Raw genomic sequence first — 25,631 nt, forward strand, 5'->3', positions numbered from 1 at the left:
ATTTCCACTATAACAACAAATTATACATCGTTTGAAAGCTCTAAGCCTTCCCGATGCCGCCATGGGGTGGAATCATCATTACGAGCACTTACGCGTTCGTCACTCCCTATTCCGTCGGGATGCCCCGCCCACTCCCCATAGACTTCCATTGATTTGAGCAGATACAAGCATGGCCCATGCCTGCGGCATGGACTCTCGCGTACACGACGATGCCAGGAGGGTTTTTGGAGGAATGCAGCGCTTCGCGCTGCTGTTGTCGACAATGAGTGAATGGGCTACGCCCATTCACTCATTGTTGACTATTTCTATTTCTTGTTGACTATTACTAATTTTTGACTATTTCTGTTGACTATTTCTGTCTGACCAAACATGCGGGCACAGCCCGCATGTTTGGTCAGACAGTTGCAATAGGCCCTCCGCCCTGCTGGGGCTCGGGCCTAATTAAGGCTCTTCTTGACTGCCCAGTACTACCCAGAGCAGAAGGGGATTAGGACATTAGGCTGAGATAAGACCGATCAAATGTTTAGATTACATAGATACAAACACATACAGAAAACACAACTTCAGGCATGTTTTAGGCATGTTTTTGATGACATTGAAGAACCATTTGGACCGAAACATATCATTATGCCATTTACTGTGAAAGCTCTTTTTCGATGTTCACAGCAGTCGCACCTAGCAAATTGCACATACCTCCACTAACAGTCTCTTATTTTAATCATAGTTTTTCCAATTAATTCCACTTACATAGTCCTTGTAACTATGTGGACGGGAGATGCTAAAGTAAACGATGATTCACAGTTCAGGGTCAAGCGCTGTGTTTGGGACTGATGGGAAATGTGGGCGTAATGATGACAAACACTAAAAATACCAAGATGGAGACTTTAAATCGCTCATGTTTAACTGTAATTACTGAATGCTAGCATAAACATTCTGACAGTGAAATGTTAGGGCTTGAGAGCTAGCTATAGCATTATTAGCGAAGGTTTAAAGGGATGATATGCATGTCTGTGTCTCTTGTTTCTTGTGTCAAGAAAGATGGAACAGCCATGACAGCAGAGCTATGATTATAAACTTATTTCCAAAACATTTCAGGATCTGAATGAAATTTTGGTTTAATAAATAAATAAATAAATTGAGGACTCATGACTTAACATTTGGTGACTTTTCTCAATTCATAATTTTCTGTATGCCATTCAAATGGTGTTGTTTTATTATTTTATTTTGAATTTGATGCACCTGCGTTCTAATGGCTGCTGTTGTCCCATACATTGCACGTTAGCATTAGCCTATGAAAAACCAGGGCTGTTTTGATGGCAACCACTCGACCACATGTGAGAAACACCAGAGCCTCTTTAGAAAACATCACCACATGTAGCAGCTTTAAAAATGTAAAAGTGTGATTATTTACATAGCAATTACAATTAGGCCAGAAAATATCAGAAATGCTAACAATTACAATGTATATTTATAGTTCTTAGTCTAACTTTGTGCTGGACAGTAATGCACCAAAAAGAAAGTAGGCCACAACAGTTTGACAAAAACATTTTTGTTTTATTTTATTAAGCGCCACAAATCTAATATAAATCAATGACCTTTGAAAATAGAGCTGGACGTTAGAGACTGACTCTAATTACTCTTCGGTAAATATAATGTGCATACATATAGACAACAACCATTTGTCTGTGCAGCCTACACACAACAAAACTGATGTTTGTATTTATCTACCTCATTAAAATGAATGGGATAGGATGTTTATATGAGGGTTATGTGTGTGCTATTCATAAACACATGAGTCCTACAGCTGATGTTTGTTTATGGTGGCATGTCCATGAGTTTAAGAATTATGAAAAATCAGACTCAATGTTATAGCAAATAACAATTTGAAACTAAATATTTTATATATTTTATATCTTTTGAATGGTGAATAGTACTCAAAAGGCTATATAACAGGATGCTTCAACCCATAGCCAGTATAAGGCATTTCTTTAACATCCGCAGTACCTGGGACTTTGAACCAGGATCACATTCAGGAGTACCTAGGTGGAGGATTAGCCCATTGAGCAGCTATTAGCTTTATGTTTAGATGACTTCCTAGATGCATCCACAAACCAATGGCTTACATGTGGTTTGAGCTGTAGCAGCGCAGCACTCCTGGGCCCCGGCTGCAGTCCACCTGCATCTGGTTCCTGTCAGATCACACACGCCTCTTCTTCCAAGTCTGGCTCAGGGCGATGGGATTAGCTTCATCTGTTTGTTACTGTTTGACCTTGTAACACAATTACACTCTGCTCCTGACAGCATCACTTATTTTCACTATGTATACATGTACTGGACATGTTATTACTTGTTCTAATGTTTTAAATGCAAATACACTATCAGCAAATTTGGAATTGAATTTGCACTGACAAGACTGTTCATTGAACTCTGGCATTTTCAGCTTTCTTGGCATTTGAACTTTTCAAACAGCAACAAGAATAAATAGGATTAATGGTCAAAACAGTTAGTTTTGGCCATTAGTTAGTTATTTTGATTCTTAGGTTCCAGATTCTATTCTGAAACCATTTTGTTTTTTTTTTATTAATATTTAATTGTGAATTGCATGTATTGAATGAGAACAGTGTATATAAAAACACATGTATTTCTACAATCCTCGTGCCAAGTTAAATTATATTTGATCTATAGAAATACATCTTGTACACATCTTTTCATCATCATCATCCCTTGAATCCTACATCCAACACTGCTTTCTTTCCCCATGATCCAAAACTTGACAGCTTTATGCAAAGTATTTAATTTTCTCGACAAATCCTTCTAACCTTGACCCTCTTGTGCGTTCCAGGGTTCTCAGAGATCCTGCAAGAGCGTGGAGATAAGACGCAAGCAGTCCCGGTAAGTCAACAAGCTTATATCAACACCTCTTATGAATAACAGCGCGTGAAACAGTACACTTTTCAGTATTCCCTGTCTGATCATTTCAAATCCACTCCAATCTTAGAACAAAAAGTTATTATTTTTGAAATATCGCATAACTTTACGAATGGCTCTTTTCCATTGCGTTTTTGACAATATTTCTGATTCTGCTTGGCCCACGGTGCAGAGGGTTGCGTAACACTAGCGGGGGTTGAGTCAATAGTGTAAAGGATTGTGAATCTTTTGGTGTCCAAGAAATATAAGAGGCAGTCGAGGGAGTTTACGTTCGATCAAGTGCACGTTTGATGAACTCCCTGAGTGAGGTCGGAGAACAGGCTGTAAGTGCTCAAGCATCCACCATCAGGAAGCATATTATGAGCTGGGTCAGAGCAGGACAACGGGTAACAAGTTTTGCAGAAATTTGTGTCATCAATAATCTTACTGCATGTACATAGTTTTTACAGTGGATCATGGGGTGGGTCATTTCATAATGGGCAGGGACAGTTCATGTAGTCTCTGGACACAATATGAATGGTTGTGGATAGAGCTGAGTGGACAAAACAAAGGAATCACTTTTATTTCCCACACATTGATTGATCAGAATGTATTTATTTGTTTTACATTGTCTTACTGAGAACATTTATCCTCTTCATAAACAATACAGACTTTTAATTTTAAAAAAAGTAATATGATCCCCACCAAAGTCTGAACTCCAAACCACAAGCATTTACTGAGGATTGGCTATGAATATATTGATTAAAAAGACCCATTCTGAGCATCACTGAGGATTAAAAGTGACCGAAACTCAACATCAATTAAAATGTAGTGAAAGAACATAAATTATGTAAAATTGACACTTGAACTTGCTCACAAGGTCCTCTGTGTCCGAGCCTCAGTTAACACTTTTTAGCCAGATTTGTGGCCTCAGAGATAGAAAAAGAAAAAATAGATAGAACGTAGAAATCCGGACACATATCATCTCCAGACTTCTAAGCATTTCTGCTGTCAACTCACGTTCATTACAACTTGTATTATGATTGTATTAGCATGTCAAGAAAAGCTGCATGAGTGCTCAATACATACATGATTTTAAGTTTTAAAACATAAAAAAATAGGTCATGCAAGTCATGAGAAGGTATTGAGAAGTCTAGTTAGTAAATGTAAGTAAGTGGATCATATGGTAGATTCTGCTTGATGGAAATGTACTGCCTGATTGATCAGTGGATTTGATTGGTGTGGGAGTTGGACCTTTTTTTTCTTTGAGTGTAAAAACTAAATGCATTAAGGGGTTATTTATTATTTTGTCTGGGTGTGTGTGAACAGTTCATGAGTTGAACCTCCAAAAAATAGTTTGACAGTTACTGTATGAACAAATTAAATGCTGTGTGGGATTGATCCTTCTTGCTTAAGAGGAGTGGGCAGTGTGTGTTCTGGACATCGCAAACGTGAACTTCTAAAATTGTTTTGAAAAAGCTTGAATGTGTTTATTGTCTGTGATGCAGGAGTCAGAGTGTGGTGCCAGCCATGGAGGAGCACTATGAGGTGGACCTGGTCTACATCACAGAGAGGATCATCTCTGTATCGTTCCCCGCCTCTGCAGAAGAGCGCTCCTATACAAACCATCTCAAGGAGGTGGCCAGCATGCTCAGGTCCAAGCACGGGGAGCACTACCTGGTACGCCAACACAATTAGAATCATCAATGACTGCCATCAAAACAATGATTTTCAGTCTGAAGGTAATGGCCTGAGAAATGTACACTGCTCTGAGTTATATTAGTCCTGCCTAAGGGAGGAGTTTTTCCCCTCCCTCACAGCTGCTAAGAAACTAATTAGACTCATTTCTCAGTTGACCACGGTTTGAGCAGAACGTTGTAAACAGAAGTTAGATTGTATCTTAAACCATCATTAATATGATGTAAAAATTCTAGACTTTCAGGCCAGTACCGTCAGATTGAAAAGGATTTCTTGATCAAAGAGGAAACATCTTGATTTCTAAAACAATGTCCAGAGGATTATCTTTGAAACCACTCCTGGATGAAAGAGGGACTACACTGACTCATTTCTGGTTTTGATAAACAGTACCTAGTTACACCTTGGTTTATTAAAACCTCACTGCATTACATTTTGACCAATAGTCTAAGACGTTATCAAATATTTATTAATAAAATGTATTATAAATGAAAATAGAAAAAGTGTTTATTTAATAATGCCACTTCTTTGTTATAAAATAGTGTTGTTGTTGTTGTTGTTGTTTTTAAATCACAAATAGTCGATTAAGTGTTGCAGCCCTATTTAGTATAATAATGTTTTGTTCCTATATATTTTAAAGTGAATTGAAATTGTTCCGTAGTAACATTTTTCCTGATTACAGGTACTCAACCTCAGTGAGCGAAGAAACGACCTGATAAAGTTAAATCACAAGGTAATAACCACTACAACTATTAACTCTCAGGATCCCGTATTTCATGTGTTTACAACTATTCTGCATTCGATAGTGGTAAAAACTGAGACGTAAATATATGCTGCCTTTTTGTTCTCGTCTGATGTGTTGCAGGTTCTGGAATTTGGCTGGCCAGACCATCACGCACCAGCGCTGGACAAGATCTGCAGCATGTGCAAGGCAATAGACACGTGGCTCAACGGAGACCCGCACAATGTGGTGGTCCTGCACAACAAGGTAAAAACATACCAGTGTAATCTGCATCCAATTCAGTACACTGTTTTATTTAGTTTGGGTTTAGCGCACCGTTTTTCTGACCTACCAATACAACCACTAATTGTAAACAGACCAGTCACCATTAATAATTCAGTAATAATAATAATAATACTTTTTTTTTTAATATAAGGACACAATATTGACTTTCTTTAGCTTTTAATCATGCTACTATAACATTCTTCCCTCATCAAAAACATACATGGAGTTGTATTTAGCTTCATTCGTGTTTGTTTAATGAATCTTAGCCACAGACAATCATTCTGTTTTGAATTTCTCAATTTTGTGACTTCATAGATAATGTTCTGAGATATTTTGTGCTATTTCATATCAGTACATAAATCATCAACTGATTAGCATTTCTGCCATTATTACAACCGTGTGTCTGTGTTGACATGAAATGGGTAAGCTAGTTTGTTTATTTCTCAGTCTCCTCAATCTTTCTAATTCCCACTGTTGCCAGTAGATGGAGAGCTAACTCAATTCTTGATGTATAAAATGCTTGGTTGCTATAAGTTACTTTACTTTTTCTTAGTTTATTGTAATCAAACTGTTTCCTTTCTCTCTTTTTCTTGTGTGACAGGGGAACAGAGGGCGGACAGGAGTGGTAGTCGCTGCTTATATGCACTACAGCAACATATCTGCAAGGTAACCAACTCTCCCTTGCAAAAGCATCCCTACTTCTCCCCATTACACGCCTCCAATCTGCAGGATTCAAACCTGATGTGGCTGTTATGGCCCCACACCAAACAGCTTATTTTTCTCCCCTCGAAATAGACATCTTTTAGAGTTCGCAGATGTGAGTGAGCCAGCAGGATAAGTGATGAAGGCTATGAGAATCCAGTAAATCTCTCACTTTGAGCATGGATTTTCCTCTCAAATAGTTTCTTGTTGCATATTTAAAACTTTTTTTTGTCTTGCAGTGCGGACCAGGCGTTAGACAGGTTTGCCATGAGACGTTTCTATGAAGACAAAGCACTTCCGGTGGGGCAGCCGTCTCAGATAAGGTTAGTATGAGAATCCCCTTACCAAATACAGCTTCTTTCAGCATCTTCCCTCCATCATATTCAGAATTTTACTTACACATTAGCATTATTATTTAATTTGTGAGTGTATTTGTTATCTGATTTCACCAGAGGTTGGAAGTTGCTAACTATGCAATAGACCCCAGGTCACTAATAGACTCCGGTCCGGATCCGGGCCCAGGCACAGTCCCATCCAGACCTGAACCAGTGAACAGCATAAGCCCCTCATTCACAGAAAACGAGCATCCATCCATCCATCCATCCATCTTCTGCCGCTTTATCTGGGGCCGGGTCGCGGGGGCAGCAGTCTGAGCAGGGACTCCCAGACTTCCTTCTCCCCAGACACTTCCTCTAACTCCTCCGGGGGGATCCCGAGGCGTTCCCAGGCCAGCCGAGAGACATAGTCTCTCCAGCGTGTCCTGGGTCTTCCCCGGGGCCTCTTCCCGGTGGGACATGCCTGAAACACCTCCCGAGGGAGGCGCCCAGGAGGCATCCGGAACAGATGCCCGAGCCACCTCAGCTGGCTCCTCTCGACGTGGAGGAGCAGCGGCTCTACTCCGAGCTCCCCCCGTGTGGCCGAGCTCCTCACCCTATCTCTAAGGGAGCGCCCAGCCACACGGCGGAGGAAACTCATTTCGACCGCTTGTATCCGCGATCTTGTTCTTTCGGTCACTACCCAAAGCTCATGACAATAGGTGAGGGTAGGAACGTAGACCGACCGGTAAATCGAGAGCTTTGCCTTTCGGCTCAGCTCCCTCTTTACCACAACGGTCCGATGCAGCGACTGCATCACTGCAGCCGCTGCACCGATCCGCCTGTCGATCTCACGCTCCATCCTTCCCTCACTCGTGAACAAGACCCCGAGATACTTGAACTCCTCCACTTGGGGCAAGGACACCCCACCCACCTGGAGAGGGCAAGCCACCTTTTTCCGGTCGAGAACCATGGCCTCAGATTTGGAGGTGCTGATTCTCATCCCAGCTTCTTCACACTCGGCTGCAAACCGTCCCAGTGCATGTTGCAGGTCCGGGTTTGATGGAGCCATCAGGACAACATCGTCTGCAAACAGCAGAGATGAGATCCTGTGGTCCCCAAACCGGACACCCTCCGACCCCTGACTGTGCCTAGAAATTCTGTCCATAAAAATTATGAACATAACCGGTGACAAAGGGCAGCCCTGGCGGAGCCCAACATGCACTGGGAACAGGTCTGACTTACTGCCGGCAATGCGAACACAGCTCCTGCTCCGGTCATACAGGGGCCGGACAGCCCTGAGCAAAGGGCCCCGGACCCCGTACTCCCGGAGCACCCCCCAAAGGACAACCCGAGGGACACGGTCGAAAGCCTTCTACAGATCCACAAAGCACATGTGGACTGGTTGGGCAAACTCCCATGAACCCTCGAGCACCCGATGGAGGGTATAGAGCTGGTCCAGTGTTCCACGACCGGGACGAAAACCACTCTGCTCCTCCTGAATCCGAGGTTCGACTATCGGTCGGATTCTCCTCTCCAGTACCTTGGAATAGACCTTACCTGGGAGGCTGAGGAGTGTGATCCCTCTGTAGTTGGAACACACCCTCCGGTCCCCCTTCTTGAACAGAGGGACCACCACCCCGGTCTGCCAGTCCAGAGGCACGGTCCCCGAACGCCACGCGATGTTGCAGAGACGTGTCAACCAAGACAGTCCTACAACATCCAAATACTTTAGGTACTCAGGGCAGATCTCATCCACCCCCGAAGCCCTGCCACCGAGGAGTTTGCGAACAACCTCAGTGACTTCAGCTTGGGTGATGGATGAGCCAGCCTCTGAGTCCCCGGTCTCTACTTCCTCTTCGGAAGACGTGACTGAGGGATTAAGGAGATCCTCAAAGTATTCCTTCCACCGTCCGACGACATCCCCAGTCGAGGTCAGCAGGCCTCCACCCGCACCTTAAACGGTGTTGGTGAGACACTGCTTCCCCCTCCTGAGGCGCCGGACGGTTTGCCAGAATTTCTTTGGTGCCGACCGATAGTCCTCCTCCATGGCCTCCCCGAACTCCTCCCAGGCCCGGGTTTTTGCCTCTGCGACAGCACGAGCCGCGGCTCGCTTGGCCTGCCGATACCCGTCGATGACCTCCGGAGACCTACAAGCCAGAGTGGCCTGATAGGCCTCCTTCTTCAGTCTGACGGGATCCCTTACTTCCGGTGTCCACCACCGGGTTCGGGGGTTGCCGCCACGACAGGCACCGGAGACCTTGCGACCACAGCTCCGAGCAGCCGCATCAACAATGGAGGCGGAGAACATGGTCCACTCGGACTCAATGTCCCCAGCCTCCCCCGGGACATGGGAGAAGCTCTCCCGGAGGTGTGAGTTGAATACCCTACTGACAGAGGGCTCCACTAGACGTTCCCAACAGACCCTCACAATGCGCTTGGGTCTGCCAAGTCTGTCCGGCTTCCTCCTCCGCCAGCGGATCCAACTCACCACCAGGTGGTGATCGGTTGACAACTCTGCCCCTCTCTTCACCCGAGTGTCCAAGACACGCGGCCGGAGGTCTGATGACACGACAACAAAGTCGATCATTGACCTCCGGCCTAGGGTGTCCTGGTGCCATGTGCACTGATGAACACCCTTGTGCTTGAACATGGTGTTTGTTATGGACAATCCGTGGCTAGCACAGAAGTCCAATAACTGAACACCGCTCGGGTTCAGATGGGGGAAGCCGCTCTTCCCGATCACCCCTCTTCAGGTGTCACTGTCATTGCCCACGTGGGCTTTGAAGTCCCCCAGTAGAACAACGGAGTCCCCAGTCGGTGCACTGTCCAGTACCCCTCCCAAGGACTCCAAGAAGGCCGGGTACTCTGCACTGCTGTTCGGCCCGTAGGCCGCCACAACAGTGAGAGACCTGTCCCCCACCCGAAGGCGGAGGGACGCGACCCTCTAGTTCACCGGGGTAAACTCCAACACGTGGCGGCTGAGCTGAGGGGCTATCAGCAAGCCCACACCAGCCCGCTGCCTCTCCCCGCGGGCAACACCAGAGAAGTGGAGCGTCCAGCCCCTCTCGAGGAGATGGGTTCCAGAGCCCAAACTGTGCGTGGAGGTGAGGCCGACTATATCTAGTCGGTATCGCTCAACCTCCCGCACAAGCTCAGGCTCTTTCCCCCCCAGCGAGGTGACATTCCATGTCCCCAGAGTTAGTCTCTGTGTCTGGAGATCTGGTCGCCGAGGCCCCTGCCGTCGACTGCCGCCCAGATCTCTCTGCACCGGCCCCTTATGGATCCTCCTGCGCGTGGTGGGCCCACGGGAGGGCGGCCCCACGTCGCTCTTTCGGGCTGTGCCCGGCCGGGCCCCGTGGGGTAAGACCCGGCCACCAGGCGCTCGCCAGGGAGCACCCATCCCAGGACTGGCTCCAGGATGGGGCCCCGGTGACGCCGATCCGGGCGACGTAAACTGCCTTGTTCGTGTTGTCATCATAGGGGACTTCTGAACCGATCTTTGTCTCACCCGTCACCTAGGACCTGTTTGCCTTGGGAGACCCTACCAGGGGCATGAAGCCCCCGACAACATAGCTCCCGGGATCATTCGGGCACTCAAACCCCTCCACCACGTTAAGGTGTCGGTTCAAGGAGAGGGAAAAACGAGCAGCCCCCGTGTGTTATTGATGAGGGGGATTTAAGAAATTGTTTCAAAAGAACAGGGCGTTGGTGTCTTTCCTCCCTCTCGCTCCAAACACACAGGAGCCCGACCTGCACCACGTGCCCCGACAGCAGCATCACCCTGCGTCAGATCACAGCGGCGTGAGAAAGCTTTAACAGCGCAGGAGATCTGTCATCATGTCTGTTTTATTCTGACTAAATTAGAAAGAAGTGCAGCGCTGACTGATTAGAGAGCTCGCTTTGCAATGAGAAGAACATGAAAGGTTTCTGCGTGTCCAGAGTCCAGTGTGTGATGTTCTGATCAGAACTAAACAGAATTCTGCTCCACATCTCATGTTAGCAAATGTTTTATTTTTTTAAACTATCTTTTGATTTTGAATATAATTAATTGGTAAATTGTGAAAAATAACTAGTTATAAGCTATGTTATAATACAATAATATATATATAATATAAAAGGGGCAAACGCTGTGAAAGTTTATTAGTAACCCCTGCTGTTGACCCTTTAAAAAATTTAAACAAATGCGTTCTAAACTCTGGAAAGGAAACAAATGGAGGCAAAAAAAATATTTCAATGGAGAAACTGTGATTAACTGCAACATTGTACTAAATATGAACAATCAAGATGGTTGTGGCAAATGAAAATATCAGAGCCTGTTTATTTGAGATTATACATTTTCAATGAAGGGAAATCATTAATTTTAGGTTTTACTTCCAGAAATGTTGAGCTCACAATATATTTTAAAAAAAAATCTCAAAAGGTTTATTACCGGTACATAATTTACTACAATTTATACTTTTTGCGAAGCTGACATTTCTGATCCTGGATATTCTAAACTGTTGCTTATAGTAACTGTTAACATCTGAAACCTCTAAATGCTGTATAGTTTTCAAACCATTACAAAGCCATGAATATTTAGTTATTATTATCTAAATAATGGCTTTCACAACAATAAAAAACACGCCCACTACTTCAGTACTTAATATCAGCTAATAATGAATATCATCAAATTATAAAATTTGTTCTTAATTTCATGTAATAATACTATCATGCGACACATATTTTTGTCAGATGGTAGAAATTGTATTATAATTATATTTCTAAAAATGCCACAAAGACTATTTAGTGTTTAATTTGATCATATTCATCATTTTAAAGATAAAAACAATACATGGATTAGATTTTTCACGGCAGTTGCTCTGCACTTTGTTCTAAGCTTCTTGTTTGCATATTTGGTCTCTATTTACAGACTTTCTAAGATGGGTTCTTTTTAGGCTATAGTAGAAAACCAAAGATGTAATTGCGGAACATTAGTCAGTGAACATTCTCCTTGTTTTTTCCTCTAATTTACTTTTAAGTAGTCATAATTGTGTGAGAAAGCGTCCCGCCTGAGCTCTCTGGGGGAATCCATTGCATTCTTGGACCGACATTACGCAACTTTTTCCTCTATCTACAGAGTGTTCAGGCTAATGTCATGAGCGCATTCCAAACCAGCGCTGGTCTGGTCAAAGTCATGAAGAACGCGGCTGGAAGTATTTAAACAATGTTGTATTTGGAATGCGGATCACTGAAGGGGTCCGCACTCTGCTCGCTCGTAAATCTGCCACAGTGTATTTACTATGCGACCCCCTTTTGTGCATTATGAGCCTGTTAACTGGTCCAAACATTGCACTGTGTTACCTGGAGAGCCAGAGGGGAAGGGAAAGGACAATGAGTAAGGGACATATTTTAATCAAATCAAATGAAGGTTTTTATAGCTTCTGAAAACATTATACTGTAAATGATACTCAGAAATGTACATAGATGTCTGTTTTGTTTGAGGAATCCTGCATAATTAGTCCATCTCCTTCTCAAAAGGGTTGGTTCCACCTTGTGACATCATGTATCAATCCAGGAAGTGCTATTGTTGTTAACCTAATTTGATTCACATAGACTTTGCACCCACTGCTGACAAATGTGGTTTTGTATGTTTTACAAGGCACTGCCAATAACAAGTGACAGATTTATATAAACTCTACAGAAATGTGTGTATAAAAACATATTTCATTAATAGGGATTTATTTGGCATGCTGTGGCTGATAAATCATTTCTGCCAACGCCGATATTTAGATTTTGAAATCCATAGCAAGGCCCACAAATCAATCTTAAGTTGAAGTAAAAATCACAAATAACATTTCACTTAAGTAAAAATAATAATAATATTTTTTTCAAGTAAATATTACTTTATATTTAAATGGGATATAAATATGAAGTGATATATTGCCATCCCTAATCATTAGTCAAGATTATTATTTTTGATTTCAACTTCAACATCTATTCTTTAATTTGCTTGTTATGTGAATATTATTTGAGATGGCCTCGTACCAATAAAACAGATGATTATCAAACACTGCGTTCCTCATCTTTCTTCATGAGCGTCTGCCAGGCTCGTGACACTTCCATGTTGAATGTGTGGCCTGAGCTGTACCACATGCTCTTATCGCCCATTCTAATAGTCATCTCCATCACTCCAATTGTCAAGCGTAATGTCCTTTACCCTGACGTAGTGTAACTCCAACTCCACCTGTCTGCCATAAGAGCACCTACAAGTTCACAAAAGTCTAATTGAATTTCAGACGGGCTCAAGCAGCTACAAGGTCGCGGGTGCTGTGGCCCTTATTATGGTTATTAGCAGTGGAGGAGCACACCCGCGCTGGCCCCTGTACACAGCCGCCTGGTATAATGTGGTGTACAGTGTCTTATGGGCGCCCTGGGAGCTCTGGCCTCACTCTATTACTAAGCACTTAGCTCACGCGCTATGGACATTTGAAAAGGAAAGGGCTGGAAAGAATACTGTTGCAATCAAATATATCACGGTCTTTTCTAACACCATGTCAAAGTGCAGATTATTTACATGGAAGTACTAGTTGGTGGCGAAATAGTGGCGATCAAGGACATCGCTGTCATGTGCTGTGTGTCTGCCCTGTTCATAAATACTGTACTGAGATTAACGTGGCACTGCTGACTGTCTTTAACATTTACTTTTTTATTTTAAAACTATGTATCTAGGACATAAAATGCCAGCAATGGAAATGATTGATGAATACAAGTGGTATGTACTTTTGGCTGCAGCAAAAAAACAACAATAAAGAAATAGACGACAGGGACAGAGCCAAAACATTTAATGTCAAGAACTGGACAAGAAATTTGACTTTTATTTTGAACCAATTTAATTGACGGTCGGTGCAGCCCTTAGTGAGGTTCCTATACATATATGTATGTATTAAAATATGGCTACAGTTATGGTTTATATTTGACTGATCACAGTTAATCATTGCAGTGGATACATGCCTTCATTCTCCTGATCCCACTAATACATAAAGTATGTGCATTGTTGTCTAATTCTTGATTTGTATGTGTTTTCTGCAGATATGTGAGATACTTCAACGGCCTGCTCTCTGGACACATCAAAATCAACAACAAGCCCCTGTTCCTACACCACGTCATCATGCACGGCATCCCCAATTTCGAATCCAAAGGAGGTCAGTACCCTCAAAGTATGTCTTTAAAACCTACTCAAAGTTTATCTATGTGTCTATCACTACTTCATATCTACCTCTTTCACAGGCTGCCGTCCCTTCCTCAAGATCTACCAGGCCATGCAACCAGTCTACACATCAGGAATATAGTATGTCTTTTCATAGCTAATAAGCTCTTTTTTAAGATAAGATCAGATAATCCTTTATTGTCCACACATGGGGAAATTTCATTGATACAACGCAGGTAGATACAGAGGAAAAGGACATAGAACAGATTATAGGAAGTTTAAAAAACACTCTTAATAGAAGAACTCTTAATAGAAGAACTCCCATTTCCCAACAAGGGATGGAGGGGAAAAATTCGGATGTCCGCCGGGATAATGTGGCGATCTGTGGGTAAGACGATGGTTCTCCGCAGTTTCATGAGTTCCTCCTTTGTATAAACGCTCACCGGCGCCGTTCCGTACGGCGGCAGTGGCCGGGGGGCGCGGTGGGGCCGGGGGGCTAGCTCGGAGATAGCGCACATCACAACGACACAACGAAAAACACTCAATTTTTTTAGCAACTTGATATCAATAAAAATGCTTTACAAGTGCTTTCTAAATAGTAATTAAGACCAGGGGAGGAAGAAGTACAGATACAGAGCAAAAAATTTATTAAAATTAAAGTGTACTTCGCACATAAAAAAATTCCCTGTACCTATTTAAAAATTTACATTAAGCGTAAAAACTATTTAACTGATTTTGATTATAAATATTATATGTGGTGATTTGAATCAATTTCTATTTTTCTCTGCTAAATTTAATGTCAACTACAATGTGTTAAAATAGCCCCACAAACCATATCTACCAAAGTACCTCCCATTTTTCAGTTACAAAATGTACTGCAGTAGAAAATACAGATACTTGCTCTCAAATGTAATGAAGTAAAAGTATCCACTGTTTAATTACAGATTAAGTACAGATACCTACCGTACAGCAAGTACAGCACTCTTCATTACTCTCCACCACTGATTAAGACATGTTTTGTTGCTAACTACTATACTCATAACACTTATTAGTTTTATAGTTTTATTAGTTTTATACATCCTCAGAGTCTGGTGGTGAGTTAGTTGAACAGCCACTATTGCCCTGAGACAGACTGACAGAAACATGGTTGCCTTTCTGCTCCTTCAGTCACTCCAGCCTCAGCTAATGAACCATTCCTTCTCACACAATACACTCAAGCTGAGTGAAGTGCTTTGCTCAAGGGCACTGTGGCATTCCTAAGGCCAGAATGGCAATCTCACTGCAAAACTGTTGAGTTTGTGGGCAAATGTGTAACTAACTAAGCAATTTTCACCAACAAACTGATGTTTTTTTTCATGATTTATTACACAAAGTACCATAAAAGTCATAGTATTGTTATTTTATTTATTTATTCAATTACTTCTCTGCAGTAATGTACAAGGAGACAGCAACACAAGCATCTGCATAACCATAGAGCCTGGCCTGCTTTTGAAAGGAGACATCTTGGTAAGGCTTATCATTTTTGAATATAAAAATACTAATACATGCACTCTAGTACCTTATCATAAATACTTTTTCCTCTGCAGTTAAAATGCTACCACAAAAGATTCCGAAACCCGACTCGAGACGTGGTGTTCCGAGTGCAGTTCCACACGTGTGCTATCCACGACCTGGGCGTGGTGTTTGGGAAGAGCGAGCTGGACGAGACTTTTAAAGGTTTTATTTCAAAATAGCTACTACAAGAGTGCATTTCAATTCATGTTGTGTCTGCTAATAAAAGTATAGATTCATTCAGAAGCAAATGAGGCCCTCTGGTGGCCAGGGAACGTCACATTTCAAATAGTATTTACTGAAGAGAAAACGCAGTACTGTTCAATCTAAGAAATGTTTTTCTGATTTATTTAGCTTTTTTCTGTGTTTACAGATGACAGATTTCCAGAATATGGGAAAGTTGAGTTTGTGTTTTCATATGCGCCAGAGAAAATTAAAGGTAAAAAATGTATTGTATAATGTATAATTTTTTTGTGCCTTGAAATAGGACAAAAAAAATAGAAGCACAACTATAGAATTACTCAGTGGCATTGATACTTATTGAATTTATTGTATTTTTATTTTAATAATTATAGTTTGTATTCATGGTCTAGAATTTTATTATTATAATTTCAGATTGAAAGTTTTTGAAATAAATAGCAAAACTGTTGAATCTTCTCATTATTTGTTTGGAATGGCTTAAAATCATTTTGACAATACAGACCCAATAATTACAGAGATATGAATATGGAAGATATGAAGATTTGAATGTAAAATAGTGGCAAATGTCAATTGCAATCTAACTCTGAATTCGTAACCCTGAACCTTTGCATTGTTTCAGTATACATTTCAGTGGCTTAATTTTACAGTATCTATTTTTCCCAAATTCTGAATACCAAACTAATCTTGTAAATACTCAACAATTGTGCTTAACATTGTGACTCTAACATTCCCAGTGAAGACTGTCATAGCAAAGATGTTGCTAATGCCTTTCTACTATTTATTTATTTATTTATTCAATTACTTCTTAATTACAGAAGAAAAAAAAATCATTTAGACTGCATTGAATATTTAAAGGTATTTTTTTGACTTTTGAATTTTGAAATTAATGTACACTGAAAAAAAGGGGGGGAAATAATCATCAAAACATGTTTTTTCAGGGTGAAATAATTCAAGGTGAGAAATTTGCTAGCATATAACAATCAAACTCTGATGAAACAAATGATCTTCCATATATAAACCATAAACCAGGACAAGCATTTTGACAGTTAAAGGACACATTTTATCATAGAAAACTGTGCTGACCTTCCACTCTAAATACTTTAATACCTCATGTGTTCTTATGACTCTTGTATTTTCCAGGGTTGGGGCACCTGGAGAATGGGCCAAGTGTGTCCGTGGACTACAACACCCAGGACCCTCTGATCCGCTGGGACTCTTACGACAACTTCAACGCTCGCTGCGAGGACACTGTGGAGGGAGAGCCCGGTAAGTCCGTGCAACTGTCATAACATGTCAAAAAAGCTGTAGAGTTTGGTGAAATCTACATTTGGAAGCAAGCTGTGCGTATGTTTGGATCTCTGCGTTTGCATCTTTGAGTAAACTGATGATGAGGAAACACTGTTCAGTAAAACTCATTAAAGTTGATTTAGCATAATAAGACTCCTTTATTAATGTATGTATTTCTGAGAAATAAAAACCCTTAAAACTGAATAAATGCAAGCTGGATTAGAGCTCTAGCCTCCCAATAAGGAGATCATGGGTTCGATTCCCGGGCCAGACCAACGTCCCATGATCTTTCTTTGTGGAGTCTGCATGTTCTCCCCGTGCTACCATAGGTTCTCTCAGGCTTCCTCCCACCGTCCAAACACATGTATGTTTTGGGTTGAATTGGCAACTGTAAATTGCCCCTAGTGAATGAATGGTTGTCTGTGTCTCGTCTCTGTTAACCCGGCGACGAGGTAGTACCCCGCCTAATGCCAAAGTCACTGGGATATGCTCCCAGTCACACCCCTAACAGTAGCAAGCAGTGGAAAATTGATAATAATAATAACAATAAATGACATGCATATCAGACTGTGTAGGAATTCCCTGGCCCCTCCTCCCGTTGCCTCTCAATGTGTCCTTTAAATAGTGTCTGCAGAAATAGGCGGGCGTCAGTTGCCTGCTGCTGCCCCTCCCTCCCTCCCCCTCCCCGACCCCCTCTGCACCTGTAACACGAGCCCATAGAGAAACACAGGGTCCCACGGGAGACGGCACCCACCCTGACCACTGTGCTGCTTCAGGAAGTGAAAGTGCATGTGACAGGCTCTCTTGATTTTCTAACCCATGACTTTTTTGGTGGGGTAGAACATTTTTAAATATTTATCATAATTTTACATCAGTCACGTGGCAGTTTGTACTACAGAAGTTGAAAATTATAGTAAGAAAACAAAACAATCCCTCGGTGCATGTCATCAAAGAGCAACATTCCATGCAAAAAGCAGGAACAATTTACACACAACTGACACATTTTAAATGATCATTTAACTATAATAAAAAATGTTATCCGGTATTATACGTTGTCAAATCCTAATTGCTGTGTGATTAGATTGTGTCCCTTGTATAGAGTATGGTTGCTAGGAAACTGTTTTTCCGAACTCCACATGTAAATTCACACTGGAACTCACAATCTCGGAATTCCAACTTGGAAACTTGAGCAACATTTCAGAACCCAGAGTTTATCCGAGTTAGCCAATCCAACATATCTGCTCCCTGTGTTTGAATAAAGTTTTACATTCGACAGTTAAAATATTCATTATACTCCGGTTATTTTCTCTTTAGTTGCTCTCTACTGCCCCCTGCTGTCTGTGAATCTAATCATGTGCTGCTGTTGAGCCTCTGCAATTAGGAATACATTGTCGAGCTAATGTTGCACACTGAGTCTACACTGAGCTAATGACAACAAAAGAAAAAAAATGCATTCACATGTTGATTTATAACTTAAAGATGTAATAACACTGCTCAGGTTGATAAATTAACTTTATTGGGTCTATATTTTGGTTACTTTCAGCACCTTCTTGAGATTTATTGTTAGTTGTTTTTGAATTGTTTCAGTCCATACACTGTTATGTATTGCTCATAGTTTTTTCCAACTTGACCGCTGGAATGCAGGAACACACTTTCATTACGAATATATTCCAGCAAGCTCTAATCTCACTCATATACCCAATTTACACAAGGGAGTTAGGAGAATTGCTTTGCCACATGACACAACAACAGCATGAATTTAAGTGGGCTTGGATTACTTGCCACTTTCGCCCAGAATGTTTGTACAAATGATCAATGTTTTATTGTGATTACAACTACACAATACCCATCAATTGTAGAAATTGAAAGTAAAAAAGATACATGTTCAGAATGAGCACAACTGAAAACAAATATTTTCTTGATTTGCTTTTGTTTGCTAACAGCAGGGGGAGATAAAGGGTACTTTAACTCACCTCACAACAATTCATTTCCTCAACACACGGACTCAGAAACATCTTTATGGAGATAAATAAATCACTTCAAATGTGTTTGATTCCATTTGTTGTTTATCTGGTAAATAGTACATAGTTTATTAACAAATGTAGTAGTTTATATTTGTTAATAGACTGTAGCAGCTCTTTCTCGCTCTGTTTTAGGATATAATGTCCTAACTCACCATGTGCTTTTGCCACTCACTGCTAAAATTCCAAATGCTGTGATGTTTTCTTCATAACCTCTATAATGCCCTCTCAAATTAACTGTGGACAGTGCATAAATAACTTAATAACTTTATAATTGTCAAGATGAAAGTACTCCAAAGTAAACCAAAATATAGCACAATTTATTTTAAAAGTACATATAAATGATGAATGCCAGTCCTAACTGCCTGAGCTACTTCTATCTGTTGACTCAGTACGTAACCTCCTCTGCTGCTGCTTCCACTTTACACATTCTGTGTATATAGGCCTTTTTACAGCTTCAATTCACTTTTATGGACTTCCCTTGAGAGGCGTTTGTGGTAATTGCAGTGTTGCATTCAGGTCAGTGGGAATCGCCAGTGCTGCAGGTTTGGGCCTAATTGAATGGGCGGCAGCGTTTCTCCATGCTCAGCGAAAAAGCTCCATGCCAGTTTATTCATTTGGTAATTACAACGTTCACTCACTTGGACGGTAGGATGTTGAAAGAGGAGAGAAAGAAACTGCAAACTACAGGAAGATTTTCTGTAAGGCAGGGAAAGCCAGAAGAAGAAGAAGAGGAGATGAAGAGGCTGAAGGTTATGGTTATTTTGCTGCTGCTGCTGCTGCTGCTGCTGCTGCTGCTGCTGCTGCTGCTGTGGTGGTGGTGGTGGTGGTGGTGGTGGTGGTGGTGGTGATGGCGTGATGAAGAAGGGGAGAGTGAGTGGATTTTTAAAAAATACTCGAGAGGTGATTGGTTCAAAATATACATTAAGGGTATTTTGATAAGTTAATATGTACAGTGCCTTGGTTTGATTAGCTCTCTGTTAATAATGCTGCTTTCATGTGGTCCATGACATGAGAAGTCAATGTTGTTTGCATTGAATTGCTCTGATCTCAGAAAGTTGGATTTTGGAAGTTGGAGCTGGATTTTGATGTCACCAACTGAAAAAGTATGTCTCACTCCGCTCTTTAACAGCGTTTAATAGAGTTAACAGTAAGATTTGTTGTTGTTTGCCTTCTCAAAAAGGCCCTCTTTTTACTTTCTCAGCAAATGTCACATCAGTAATTTATGAAACAATAGTGTCAGGTCTTTCTTGTGCAAATCTGTTGCTCTTATGATATTTTACTGACTATTTGACTTTTTTACAGGTCAAATGATTAGCATAAATTGATAAATAAGCTGATTTTTAGTCCATTTCCATGGCAGGTGATGTCGGGTGTGGAAGTCGGGCAGCAGCTTTCGAGTTTCCAAAAAAACATTTTCCCGAGTTCTGAGGACAATATGCAAAATACTGTCGCAAGGGTGGACAATATTCCAACAATCACATCATAATTTATATGTCTATAGCCTAGATCATGGGCAAGCAGTAGATTTATACTGTGTTTAAGAAGTATCTCTAACTATCTTCTTCTACCAGTTCATGCTTCACTGTGATTGGTTGAATGCACTTGTCACTCACTCTGAACCTTACAGAGCCTGATCAGTAGGAGGAGTGTGAAAAATGGGTGTTGTGTTAGCAGAGAATTACTGAATCACATTATTATTACCAATTATTCCAAAATAATACATTGTCACATGAAGCAGAACCCTTCTCTACATAGATTAAAAATACTGATAAATATTCAAAAGTTTTGTCGTATTATTTTTGCCCAGGAGTTTCACAGCTATTACACATTAAAGTGCTGTCCTGCTTGAGTTATTATTTGATATTTTGTTGGATATTTATTAAAAAGAATGTCCAAATGATTCATTCCATTTTCCATCTCATGTGTTTATCATTGCTGCGTGCTTGACCCTTCCATCAACCATCTTTTAGCTTTGCGGCGCTAACCGTAACATAAACTTAACAAGTCCAATGATGAAAACATAATGGTCTGACCCACCGGGGACTAATGACGCACCAAATACTACTATAACTACACTGATGCTGTGTCCACATTTACCCAGGTGACCTCACACAACCGGACATGGCAAAGACTTCCCATAATCCTCCTGACAGTGCGACGCTATTTTTATTCCTCAATGCTGTCACTAGCCTAATCCAGGCTTGTTTATTTGACCGGGCGCTAAAGCGAGTGTTTCATCCGCTACACACCACGCCCAAATGCTTAACTCCTTAGCGGCACCATTTTTGTCTTATGACCTTGGAAATCGGGCTGAAAGGGTGCAATAAAAGATGAAGTCTAAAAGTATTTGAGTGGACATTTAAATGGACAATTATTTGTGTAGTTTTTTCCTTTGCTTTAGTATTTCATATTAGAACCTAACGTAAGACTTAGGTTCAAAAAGTCATTGTAGATTCTGTGTATTTTAAGCATCGTGACCGCCATGCCAATTTATGTTCATTATAATGTGCTGAGAAATGCTCAGAACAAATCTGGCAATAATTCATGGATGTAAAAGACACATCTTATGCATTATTTTGTATTGTTATTGTCTTTTAAACCTCCTCTTGAGAACCTCTACTTTGCCAACTAATTTTTCAGAACTTAAAACAATGTATGTACTGAGAGAACTCATGACTTTATATCTGTGAGGCGTTCCCTCATCAGGATTTGTACATCTACTGGCAGTTATCGTTATAGTCAAAAATGCTGCAAAAAGAGCTGATTAAAAATGTAAAATTCATGGGATATTTCACAATGGTCTGATTATTGAATCTCAACTAGTACATTTAAAGATGCGTTTTAACACATTTCAGTTGGAATGTCATAATATCGTCGGATCAATATTGGGACGTTCCAAAAAACCATCAAGGTGCTGATTTTATTCAGACTTTGCTGTCAATAAGTCCATTGTTAGTGTACTACATCCACTCTGATGACCACTATTACGTGTGTGTGTGTTTTTTTCTAAATATTTCACTGTATTTCTCACAGTTGGAATGTGTGTAAGTGCACCTTGTGTCTGTCGGCCTGCCTTTGCTCCACTAATAGCCCCCCGCGCCGGCAGCTGATGACCCCCCCAGGTCAGAGCAGTCATAAGGTCATCGCCACAGCCAACAAGGAGATGGATGCTAGCGCTGGACCGTAACGACACCCGGAAGGATGTTTGTGCATTATAATAGATCCCTGTACACGAGTGGTCATGAAACAGATGAGTGAAAGACACCTGTTGCGTTGTTTACCGTTAGCATAGAGGCTAAAAGGCTTTGACCGTTGCATATTTTTTTAAAGTCGTAGTACCTTAGTGAGGTGTCTATGTGTAAATGGTGATACATGTAATTATGTGGAATGCATTGACAACATGCACAGATAAAGCTGTGTGTAACTATTGGTTGACCTGTTTGGCAATGGTCATTGCTAGGGCTGCAACAATTAATATTCAAATATATAAAAAAATAAGTGTATTTTAATAACTTTCATCTTTGACTGACTATACAGACTCTACTTTCTAAAACAAATGCAGTGAAAAAAAGAGTAAACCATTTCAGATTTTCATCACTTTATTTGTAAATATTCTCTATCTTGAAGTCTTTGTATTTCAACTTTTATTTGGTTAAAAATGAATGTATTATTGAAATATCATGTAAACAGGAATTATCTATTTTTTCTGATTGATAAAAAAAGTTCTAAAGGAAGTTTATCTGGAAAAGTTTGAAATTCCTTCAGGATGAATGAGAGATTATATCGACTGGCAGTTCACACCTGTACATGTTTTGTCAAGAAAAAAGGTCAAACTAGTTTGTCAAAGGCAAATGTGCAAAAGAAAATGTTAAAGATGATTGATTTTATTTTAATTCATTATATTTTGACTTCCAAAAATAACAATTGGAAAAAAGAAAATCTATCCAAAGTGAAAAATGCTTAGAAACTCATTAAAATGAACTAGTTCTGTTTTTCACGTCTTGAAGACAGTCAAAAGTCTGGTACAGATACTTTCACTTACATCAAAAGCAAATATTGTGCACACTAACACGTCCATATTTTCTATACTGCATTTACCTTTTATACTGTATGACCAAGAAACTCGTGATCTTTCCTTTTTGATCTTGCTAATGAAGTTGTATCTAATAATGCATCATGTGACCTATAACACCATTGCCTCGGTCACATCTCTCACCCTCCTAATGTATTGTACAGTTGAGGGGTTCGCCTGCTGACCTCGCAGGCGCCCTCGCTCAGGCCTGGCCCCTCTCCCATATTTGGCAGGGCTCTGGAGCATGTCTGGAATAGCTGGGTAGTGGCAGACGCACTCACAGAGAGCTAGAGGGACAGCCATAGTTAGACCAGAACACGAGCAAAGTTTGCCTCTGAAGCTGGCTTACGTTTTGATTCTATTTCTCCAAACTGCAGAATGAAGTAGGCTCCATTGCTCATTTGTTGGTATGTAAGACAATTCCACTTTTTATGATTTTTTAAAAGCGTAAATTTGAAAAGTTGTATCAAATCGAGTCCATTCTCACAACTGTCTCATTCTTGGTTGTGTTTGTTTGTTAGGTTTCCATGCTTACATTGTAGCATCCACTGCGTCTTGGCACTTAACTGTAGCAAGCAATTTGTGTGTGGAACATTTTATGAGCAGCCTGCAATTTTGGTTCACCAAAACTATTAACGAGTTTGGTTGGTAACATCACACACATAGAAAATTTCAATTTAATTCGACATTAGCGCATATTATTAAAGTCATGGTTTGTAGCGTTTCCAGGCAGTTGTATTTGGTCTTGTGCCATGCTGTGTGAATAAAAAGATCATGTCTAGACTTAAATAGCTCCAGAATTCACCTTTTTGATATGGAATGCCATGCATAAAGGTACTTGAAAATCTCCCGGTGAGCTTGTAATGCTGGTAGCGGGGCGTCTTGCTGACAGTGCAGTGAGCGCTAGCAGCAGGTTCAAATCCCAGGCCCCTTGCAGACCCCCTGGAGAAGTCCTCATGGTCTAATCTACTCTATAGTGTTAGCTTTGGCTTAATTTCTTCTATCCATATTCTAGTATAGGCATATATAGACCCTTTAAAATGTGTGACTATAGTGAAATCGAAGAACATCATATTGCATTTTCAGATCCAAATAAAAATGTTTGTAAGTCTAAGAAAAAATAAGATGCACTTTTGAATTTTCAGGGTAGAAATGTCAGGAAACATTTGGTTTTTTTCAGGCTCCAAATTTGTATTTAGTTTGGTTTAGTCAGGGACCATGTACAAAATCATTAGTCTTACAAGAGAAATTATTTATATTTTACATTGAGACTTTTAAATACATTAAGGTTGAAATATGGTGATTGAAGTCTTCTGACAGCACATTGGATTCATATAACTATTTATGAATGTATTACAATGACAATTTTCTGCAGAAAGAAAGCACCAAAAAGCGGCAAGTCACTTGATAATGCATTCAAGGCAGAACAAATAGGCCAAACTACGTATTGTTTTACACTAGATAAATTGTTAAAAAACAAAGGACAACAGCATTCATTGCGACACTTTCACCAAAAAGAACAAGCTTATATTATATTATATATTTTCGATGCATTTGGAGAGGAGTGCACGCCACAAGCACATCACGCCAGGATCTGCAAGTCTGTCGCCGTCTTAAGAGGGGAGAGTGTCACGTACATCCGGGTGAAAACACACAGAGAGCTGGAAGTATTGTGCCGTGAACAGGAGCATGCGTCCAAAGCCCCCGATAACTGAGGTGTGCCCTCATGTTCTGATTAAAGTACCTTCTCTACACAACCACAACCTGAGCTGAACAGGTGGATTTTGTTTGGACAGGAGCAGGTTCCACCCTTCATCATCTGTGATATTTGATCGTCACCTCTGTGCCACTGCACATGATAATAGAATCAGCCCGGAGCCTCCAGAGTGTGGGAGTCGATATAGAGTCAAGAAGTCAAGTCTTAGTGAATTCATAATATTGTTCTGCATTTTGTTCCATCGTCACGTGACTTTCCGCTTCACAAATTAACTATTAGTTACTGTACTTGCTTTCCATAACATTTTGTGATATACTTTATTTTTTTATTGCTTTGTTTCTGTGCACACATAATTAACTAATTATAGTTATTAATTAGCACTTGTTTGATCTGCACAAATCTAATGATTGATCTAAAGGCTTGTTTTGCACTTTTAGGCAAGGCAAGTTTTTTTCAGATAAAAACATAAATCATCATTATAAAATGTACTTTAAAATCCTTTCAGTCATATGCACAGCTAAACAGCTTCAGTCTAGATTTGAACATTGTCAGAGAAGAGGTCTGTCTCACATCTTCAGGAAGATGTGCATAAAACTGAAACGCTGATTCCCCATGTTTAGTCCTGACTCTGACACCAGCAGGAGGCCGGTCCATGTTTAGTCCTGACTCTGACACCAGCAGGAGGCCGGTCCATGTTTAGTCCTGACTCTGGCACCAGCAGGAGGCCGGTCCATGTTTAGTCCTGACTCTGACACCAGCAGGAGGCCGGTCCATGTTTAGTCCTGACTCTGACACCAGCAGGAGGCCGGTCCATGTTTAGTCCTGACTCTGACACCAGCAGGAGGCCGGTCCATGTTTAGTCCTGACTCTGACACCAGCAGGAGGCCGGTCCATGTTTAGTCCTGACTCTGACACCAGCAGGAGGCCGGTCCATGTTTAGTCCTGACTCTGGCACCAGCAGGAGGC

The 25,631-nt window shown here is 41.0% G+C and overlaps 1 protein-coding gene across 15 annotated transcripts in view; it reads left to right on the forward strand.

Annotated features, from left to right (window-relative positions):
• The window catches only part of tns1a (tensin 1a), a 189,422-nt gene that overhangs the window by 92,852 nt on the left and 70,939 nt on the right, over positions 1–25,631 (forward strand). For 13 of the 15 annotated variants that reach the window (XM_072447301.1, XM_072447271.1, XM_072447309.1 and 10 more), the window contains 12 exons: positions 2,843–2,892; positions 4,416–4,587; positions 5,285–5,335; positions 5,468–5,590; positions 6,210–6,274; positions 6,550–6,633; positions 13,696–13,823; positions 13,894–13,954; positions 15,244–15,319; positions 15,400–15,529; positions 15,738–15,803; positions 16,706–16,831. In XM_072447301.1, the coding sequence (XP_072303402.1) occupies positions 2,843–2,892; positions 4,416–4,587; positions 5,285–5,335; positions 5,468–5,590; positions 6,210–6,274; positions 6,550–6,633; positions 13,696–13,823; positions 13,894–13,954; positions 15,244–15,319; positions 15,400–15,529; positions 15,738–15,803; positions 16,706–16,831 (1,132 nt within the window). The remainder of the gene's footprint in view (positions 1–2,842; positions 2,893–4,415; positions 4,588–5,284; positions 5,336–5,467; positions 5,591–6,209; positions 6,275–6,549; positions 6,634–13,695; positions 13,824–13,893; positions 13,955–15,243; positions 15,320–15,399; positions 15,530–15,737; positions 15,804–16,705; positions 16,832–25,631) is intronic. The other 2 variants (XM_072447276.1, XM_072447317.1) reach the window with 1 other exon arrangement.

Source organism: Eucyclogobius newberryi, unplaced genomic scaffold, assembly GCF_026437365.1.
Source record: "Eucyclogobius newberryi isolate DKJ021-1_F unplaced genomic scaffold, fEucNew1.0.hap1 SCAF_1, whole genome shotgun sequence".
In the NCBI taxonomy this organism is placed as follows: domain Eukaryota; kingdom Metazoa; phylum Chordata; class Actinopteri; order Gobiiformes; family Gobiidae; genus Eucyclogobius; species Eucyclogobius newberryi.